Source organism: Leuresthes tenuis, unplaced genomic scaffold, assembly GCF_036924035.1.
Source record: "Leuresthes tenuis unplaced genomic scaffold, fLeuTen1.0.hap1 SCAF_6, whole genome shotgun sequence".
Classification (NCBI taxonomy): Eukaryota; Metazoa; Chordata; class Actinopteri; order Atheriniformes; family Atherinopsidae; genus Leuresthes; species Leuresthes tenuis.
Genome location: NW_027325360.1, coordinates 9,624,160 through 9,632,942, shown reverse-complemented (window position 1 = coordinate 9,632,942; position 8,783 = coordinate 9,624,160). Strand labels below are relative to the sequence as shown.

The 8,783-nt window shown below is 37.6% G+C and overlaps 1 protein-coding gene across 1 annotated transcript; it reads left to right on the top strand.

Moving 5' to 3' along the window:
• The first annotated feature begins 280 nt into the window (after positions 1 to 280).
• On the top strand, positions 281 to 8,450 carry mfsd10 (major facilitator superfamily domain containing 10). The gene is made up of 14 exons (XM_072387497.1): positions 281 to 389; positions 596 to 712; positions 1,871 to 2,031; positions 2,548 to 2,644; positions 2,732 to 2,835; positions 3,004 to 3,162; positions 3,388 to 3,576; positions 4,692 to 4,794; positions 4,904 to 5,015; positions 5,108 to 5,216; positions 5,347 to 5,437; positions 7,470 to 7,517; positions 7,632 to 7,721; positions 7,871 to 8,450. The coding sequence occupies exons 3-14, from the start codon at positions 1,879 to 1,881 to the stop codon at positions 7,972 to 7,974; spliced, it is 1,359 nt and encodes a 452-aa protein (XP_072243598.1). The 5' UTR covers positions 281 to 389; positions 596 to 712; positions 1,871 to 1,878; the 3' UTR covers positions 7,975 to 8,450.
• Positions 8,451 to 8,783: the final 333 nt, after the last annotated feature.

Below are 8,783 nucleotides of genomic sequence, written 5' to 3'. Positions count from 1 at the left end.
TCAGCCAGTACAGTGTCAAGTTAAAACGCGCCATTTTTGTTTGTTCGACTTTGCTTTTAGCAGATTTATTATGAGTCTCCCAACGGAGGCAATGGAGATGGACATCGGAAAAGATTTTCAGAATGATAACCGTGAATCTGAAACTAAAAATTTTGCCTATGACGAGCCTGTCGAATGTGAAACACAAAATTACGAGCTGATGAGACTCCCTGAAAGCAGCGGCCTCAAGTGTGATTTGATTACGACACGCTGTTGTCGTCCAAATGTAAGAGGACACCGCTTCCTGGTGTGGACTCATTATAATGGACATATGAGGCGGAGAAGGTAGAAGTGATCGAGTCCTCTGTGTGTGATCTGCTGCTACGACTTCACCCCTCTGCCCAAGTACTGTAAGTAAAGCCGCTGATCGTGATTCTGTTTGCTTGGTCGAAAATTCTGAAAAGAGGAGGACGAGGTGATGCTTATACATTTTTGTCAGTCTAGCCTGATCGATAATTAACTCAGTGAAAGGATTTCTGTTTTAGAAAATGTGATTTATTATAATTGCAGATGTTAGATTTACTAAATATTTGCAAATGTCATGGTGACTGCACAGGAATGAGGAGTCCATGCAGACAGGGAGGGCTGGCTTTGGGCATGTACAGGAGTTGTTTCCTTCTTCCTTGATTACCACATTTTCTCTGCCTCTTTCCTGATAACTTACTGTAAGGAGGTAAATGGAAAGTTTGTCATTAGTAATACATTTTCCGACATGTGTATGCATACTTTTAGAAACATTTATCTGTTTACGTTTATTAGAAGAGAGGGAACTTTCCACACCGCATATTTTTACCTTGCTTTGAGTATATACATGTATTGATGTTCATAATATTATACTTGCTTCTTGGTTATAATATCCAGATGAGCCCACAAAAAAACTCTTGAGTGTCTTTTTAAACATGTGGGATCAATGAAACTTTATTTACATGGCACTTTGTGCTTTACAGGAGCTTAACAGGTGAGACACACTAGAAAACGATGAATGAAGGCAATATGAAATCATCCAAATAATAACAATCCATAGAATAGTTAGTAAGTAACGGTAGATTATAAAAAAGGTTAAAAGTAACAGTTAAAAATAGAAGAAAATAGATAAGCTATTATTTTGAAAAAGTTCCCAAGTTGATGTTCATGTTATAAGAATGTATTAAGGTAGTAAGACCAAAGTATTAAACGGGTATATATAAAGTAAACATAATGATATATATGTCTTGAGATGTTTTTGGAATAGAGCTGTAGATAAAAAAAAATTAAAAAAAGGTTACTGTGTATAAAGCGGTCAAAGGTAATTTTTGTAGCTAACGCTCCCGTGCGTTTATTCAGATACTGTTTTGAATGCAGGATTTTGTTACAATTTGGCATTTCTCCATTGTCACGACAGTAATTTTACTTATCTGAATCTGTCTTCCATTACTGCATTTTCAGCAGCAGAAACAAGATGCCAACAAGCCCAGGCTGTTAGCCCAGTTAGATTAATCATGTTTAAATGCACATGTTGAGCTTTGTTTGTTCAGGACTTTATGTATATACTTTTCGCTATCATTTTCTCGAAAGTAACCAACATTTAGGCTAACTGGAAATAACTATAAAAGGTACTACTAAATAATAGGAAAAGTTCAGTTGCAGATACTGTAATTCCATGTAATTAAAAGCATAAAATATGTTATTAATCAATATTTATCTTTTGAATATAAATATATGATTTCCATGAATACAGACCTGTAACTGTGCTGTTTGTCAAAGGCTTTACTTGTTTTCAATACAATGAGTCATTTCATTATTTTTATGGTTTTGCTGATTTTCTCACACGTACTCTGTGCACTATATTCAGCTGGAGGAATGTCAGCTGTGAAAAATTCTTCAGATGATGGAGGCTCCTTCTCATCCAGGGTCATTGGCATTGTGTTTTTCATCCTGCTTTTGGACCTGCTTGGATTTACTCTGATTCTACCTCTGCTGCCTTCCATTTTGGACCACTATGCACAAACAGGGGTTGGTAGATTGTTGAAATGTATTATACCACAGACAGATAAAGACACAATAAGGACAAGTGCATCATATGATAAACATATTGTTTTTAAAGAAATGTAGTTCTTCATTAATAATAAAATAATAATAAAAGAAAACACCATAGAGAGAGTTAAAATTAGGATAAACTCATAGAGAAAGGGTTTTTTATGAAGCGATTGAATAGATTAATCAAGTCACTTTGACCGGTTCTGACATATGGATGTCAAAATGTAACCTACCTGTAGTTTGTTCCCAAAAAAGAATTTAACCATTTTTCAGTTCAGTGGGAGTCCCTGAACAGGCAGTGTTTAGACTGTGATGTTCCTTGAACAAAGGGAGTTTTGTGAGAAAAATCTCCTCACAACCAGCTCATCTGTAATTAGATTAGTTGGTGGGGGGAGTTCTCATGCTGACTCATGCTGAACTGGCCTTCTTACTGGAGTAGCAAACGACTCTGTGTCACGTTTTTATTTTCATGTTTCTTTCCCTCTTGGACAGGATGGCACATATCAGTCCTTGCAGACTGTTGTGGACTGGTTCAGGGAAGTTCTTGGAATTCCTATGGAAAAGAAATACAACACTGTTCTGTTTGGAGGTATGTTGGATTTGCATGGAGACTTCATGAACCTTGAGGAGAAGCAGGGATAATTCTGGGTTTAATGCTCTGTAACTTGCCTTTCAGGTCTGATTGGATCGCTTTTTTCTTTGCTGCAGTTCCTGTCATCCCCTTTAACAGGGGCTCTATCAGACCGTCATGGCAGACGACCCCTGCTTATTCTTACCACAGTCAGTACAAGTTTACAATATAGACCTCAGTATTTGTTCACATTTGATAAAAAGATGAACCTTATAATGATGAAAATATTTCCTGTTAATCATGAAGTTGTTTCCTTGTCATATTCCACTTGTGCTGCTTGCAATTATTCAGGTCTAATTGGGTTCCTTCTGTTTCAGTTAGGGGTGATGTCTTCCTATGCGGTCTGGGCTGTTTCCCGGAGCTTCAGCATGTTTCTTTTGTTTCGGGTAATTGGGGGCATTTGTAAGGGCAACGTCAGCCTCTGCACTGCCATCATAGCTGACTTGCCTTGTCCAAAAGCCCGGAACAGAGGAATGGTAAGCATAGTCTTTTTGTATTTTTGAAGCTGAATACCTTAAAACACCCTAAAAGCGATTAGATGTGTAGTCGTAAAGATCATGGGGTCTTTTGGGATTACTGCAGCTGAGAACTTCCCATTTTTTAACACAAGTTATCCAGTTTGTGCCTTTGTCACGCGTTTCGCTAAATGTCTTCCAAATAGGAGGCAAAGAATATAATCTATGCAATTTCATTTTAACTAGGCAATGATCGGTGTTGCCTTCTCTTTGGGGTTCACTGTTGGACCTTTGATGGGTGCCTTCTTCGCCATCAGCTCCAGAACAACAGAAAATGTTTTCTACCAAATTCCAGCTTTGCTGGCCTTTGTCTTCAGTGCTGCCGATCTGCTCTTTATTTGGCTTATGCTCCCAGAGACATTAACGGACATAAAGGTAAGTTTGTGGAAGCACTCCTTGTGCAACAAACACAAACATACAGTGGCAGGAGATTTAAAGTCCTCATGAAAATAAAACTGATGGTTAAATGTTTTCGTACTGTCCATCTGTATTCAATCCAGTGCTTCTCGAACGTCAAATTTCAGCAAAGCTGAATTCACGTGGTGGTTGCTGAGGCTGACCAATCAAAGCAAAGTGGGCATTTTTGGGAGGGGAAAAGCCTCTTTAACTTCTGTTTAACAAGAAATGTTTAGAAATACAGGAAGAAATAGCACCCCACAACTGTTTCATGGAATTAACATGAATTAGAATAGAAGAGCAAAATGTGTTATATCATAAATATTATAAAGAAAAGTACTCCATATCACAAAATTGGCTCATAAGAACAATAATGATACTGTGAAAGCCAGTAGAATATTAGCTCAACATTTAGACTGAAAACCAGGAGAAACAGTTAGCCCAGCTCTATCTAAACCTCTAACTGTAACCCATGCTAAATGTAGCATAACTGTGGTGTCAATGGTGGGTCATTTCTTACCCAATAACTTCTTGGACTCTTATAGTAAAGACAATTTTCCAGGAAGTTGCTGGTGTTGGCTAACAATGCATGCAACCCCATGCAACTACAGAGAAGCCAGATTGTTTGTAACTGCTTCCAGTATCTATGCTAAGCTAACAAGCTCGGGAGCAAAGTGGACAATAACACAGAATGTGTTAATGAAGAAGATGTCACGCAAGTCACGCTGTCTTTTTTTCAAGTTTACATAAAACCCATAAACACAGCTCTCTTTGGCTGTTTCACACCCACTCAAACATGATCCAAACAATACTCCCTACTCAGGCAGAGGAGCACGTGTTAACTGGCCTGCCCTGTAGTGAAATACATTGTTAGAAGCGTTCTACAAGTAAAATGCTTGTAGGTCTTCAAAATGTTTTTTTTTTATCTAAAGGATAACACAAGAAAAAACATGCACACATTACTTAATTTCTGTGGTGGATTTGATAAAAAGTTTAAGAGGGAACACTTAGAACATCAAGTGACTGCAAAACCTTTATATCTGGCATTATCAATGTTCAGTCAGAGAGATTGAGAACATCTTGCTTTGTTCCAGGCTTCATCTTCCGGGTGTACGGATTCCCGTGACCTCCTCAACCCGCTGTCTTTGTTTCATTTTACAGCTGTTACCAGGACAAAAGACCCACCTTCAAAAGAAAGTGAGTACTGGATTACCATGCAAGTCAGAAGCTTACACCCTACTTACCCATTTATAAAACACGAGTGGACTTTAGCACACTGATAATAAGTGGGGCTGTGTTTTTACAGAAATGCAGAAGCTCCGAGTGTTGGGCCTGGTTTATTTCTGCTACCTCTTCCTGTTCTCCGGTCTAGAGTTTACTCTGAGTTTTCTGACTCACCAGCGCTTCCAGTTTACAAGGTATGGACTTAAAGATAAAGCAAAGTACTTTATCAGTCAGTGTAAGAAAACTTGGACTGCAACATTAGATTTTTTTCTCTCTCTCTCAACAGCATGCAGCAAGGAAAGATGTTTTTCTTCATTGGTGTTATCATGGCTTTAATCCAGGGGGGTTATGCTCGAAGAATCAAACCTGGGAAACATATCAGGGCTGTTCGTATGGTAAAAGCACCATCTGTCGATATGAATAAAAAAAACTTATATTCCGCAATTATGTTTCTGGTGCAAGTGGGATAAGATGAACCAGTGTAGAAACATCAACTTCACTGAAACGTTTCTTTATTCTTTTTAGGCAATCTTAACATTGATCCCAGCATTTATCCTCATTGGGTTATCATGGAATATAGCAATGCTTTACATTGGTCTGGCATTATACGCATATGGTGAGTCAACTTTGCTTTTAATGTTTGTACAATCCTTTTTTGTATCCCACAATGTGTGAATACATTAAAAAGTATTTGATATACAGTGTCTAAACTTCAGGAATTATAAGTGACAGAAGAGAAGACACTCACACTGTCATGTCATGTTTTGTGTTTTTGACTGTCATGTCTTGATTATAGTTTTGTTTTCAGGTTTCTGTTTAGTCATTAGTTTTTGCTACGTTTTCCCCAGTCACTCTTGCCACGTCATTAGGTTAATCCATGTCACCTGTGTTTGTTCACAGCTGCACACCATCCCCAATCATCTCACCACAGTATTATATACAGTGTTTCCAGGTTCCCTCAGGTTCATTGCAAAATCCTCACTGACATTGATGCACCGTCATTTCTGTCCATGGTTTGTCACGTCAGGTTTTTGCCTCATGTTTATTCATAGAAACAGCCATAGCCAGGTTTTGTTTTTTGTCCACACCGGCTGTGACACACCGTGCTACCCCTTATTTTTTTTAGATCGCCAGGAAAATGGGATGTAGGTACAGTGATTTTGAAACATGAGCAAAGATGATGGAAAAGCTGTAAATAAGGCTTGAAATGGTCTGAGCATCTTTGTTCTTCATCACAGCCTGAACCCTCTTAAACAAGCTTTCTGTCATTTCTTTAAGTAGTCTTCAGGAATAGTTCTTCAGGCTTCTTGAAGGACATCCCAAAGCTCTTCTTTGGATGTTGGCTGCCTTTTGTTCCGTTCTCTGTCAACATGATCCCACACTGCTTCAGTAATGTCGAGGTTTGGGCTCATGCCTCCATAAGATCTGTTGCCACTGATTTTCAGTCCACTTCTTGTGTCATTTGGCATAGCTCAGCCTTCTCTCCCTGTTTCCCTTCCTTAAGAATGGCTTCTTGACAGCCACCCTTCACATGGGGACCATATCTGCTGTAGCTTTTTAGACCTTCACCTTTGTCTGTTGTCCTCCAGTTTTCTCAAAAGAATTTCAAGGACAGACTGCACACCATGCTGAGATAAACGGTGTTATCTTTGGCATTCTTCACTGTGAATGCAACAAAATGGAACAAATGCTGTGTCTGCATTGATACAATTTGAAATTGGTTCTTTGCTAAGTTTCTTGCTACGTTTAGATACAACAGTGGTTCATCTCTTCAGTTCGGTCCCTGTTTATACTTTGATGATTCATAGGTTAGAGTCAAGTGGCTATACAAACAAAAACAAAACATTGCTCTAAAATGGTTCTGTATGGAGACTGGACTGAAATTGTGTTTAAAAGTATTAAATGTCTAAAGAATAATCCTGAAAGACCTTCAGAATATCTGGAGAAATGTTGCTCAAGACTATTTTACAAGAATGTTAAGCTGCTCTGAAGAAAAATATGAAAAAACAAGCTTTTGTATTATACTATATGTTCATGGCAAGAGAACAAATACTCGTGATAAAGAAGCTTGTATCTATGAGTTATAAAAACATGAACTCTATCAACCGATGATGTTTGCATTACTCATTTAGTGTTTTGCTTTTATAATCTGGTCGTTATACAGTCATTTGAATGATGTAATTACCACTTATGACTACAGAGGGCGCCGTTGCTACTGCACAGAAGATAAAACAAGCAAGTCCTGCAAATATGATAAATGACAAAATTCTGATATAAAGAAAATTAAGAAAAGGTCTCTACTTAGAGGCTTTCAAAAGACTTCTTATTTGAATCTGGAAGATAGTGGAACATAATGGAATCATGATGGAAATGAATAAACAATGAAACAGTAATGAGAGAGTTTGGCTGCGTCACAATTTTAAATATATATATTTTTAAACCTCCCAAGTCCATTTCATTTACTAACTTATTATTGGTATCTCAGGAGACATCTTCACTAAATGGAAATTAGATTGAAAGTTATAAGCAACATAAGCAGGAACAAATATGATACAATTTAATTTGAAAAAACTACTGGAGCATGAAATGTGTCTACATGAAAATGATGTATTCACTTATATTCTGTGTTCACATCTCTGTTTTTGCAGCGGCTGCACTTGTAGTGCCCTGCCTGTCAACAGTCGTTTCAGACCACGGTGAGCCTCCCTTTAATATCTCACAGATGACACAGTTTTGGTTTTGCTGTAATGTGTGACATGTTCGTATGTTTGATGTGTGTCATTGATTATCGACTGTGGATCTTCCTCCAGGTTCAGCCAGTCAGAAAGGCACTGTTATGGGGATCCTGCGGAGTTTGGGCTCCCTGGCCAGAGCACTCGGACCGGTTGTGTCATCATCAGGTGAGGAAGTCGTGATAATAAAATCATGACCACCTCCAGCTTTTTAGAGTGGAGTTGAACTTAATATCATGGCTGCTAAAAGTTTCAGCTGATATGCTCAAACTCTGTTTGCATCTTCTTTTATATCTACCATTGTGTTTACTTCACAGTTTATTGGATTGCAGGAGCTCAAACCTGTTATCTCATAACATCAGCCTCTTTTGTGGTACCCCTTGTTCTCCTGAGCAAAATCAGGTGGCTAAAGGAGGAATGAGCGACACGAAGACTTGGGAAGACTTTTTAAAAGACTTTTGATGCCTTTATGAATGTTGTTTACATGTTTACATCTCCTGGGAGAGGAAGCACTGATCACATTTTCACTCAGCGGTGATGAAATTGTTATTCCCTGTGCTACTGGCCAAAGATAATCATGTAAGAAGACAGTGTATGTGCCAAAACAGAGGACTTGGTACAGAAGATTTTATTCTGCAAGTGAGAAATGAACGGATATGATGCTGTTTATTTGCACATTTAGATCTGTACACGTTACACAGTGAACGAATGAGACATTTTTCCCTGTGGAACTTAAATCTTATTTTATATCAAGTATTTTTTAACACTCACTCAGATTTAGTATTTAACAAAGCAGCATTTTATTTTTGCTGTGACTTTTAAGGTGTTGGATATCCTATTTTCTCCTAAATAAAGTGAACAAATTAATCTGCCTAGTACCTACAAGTAATAATAAAATTGCAAAAAGAAAAAGAAACCATCAACTCATTTTGAATTGTAAATTTAGTATTTTCATTGTATACTATTCAGTATTCTGTCTATGGTATATTCCCATAGGAATTTGTCTGCACAATGTGTTACTACTTTCTTTTTTTCCCTAAAGATGTAAGCTTGTGTTTGAATGGTAAAATAATGTTTTTAATATAGGTCATATCACAGCAATATACAAAACTTCTACATCTACAGTAAATGATTATATAACATCAATAACGCTAATAACAGCTAATACACTAAAACTCAAAAAGGTTTAAACCTACATGATAAGTAGGTTTTGATTCTATAGTACTTTTT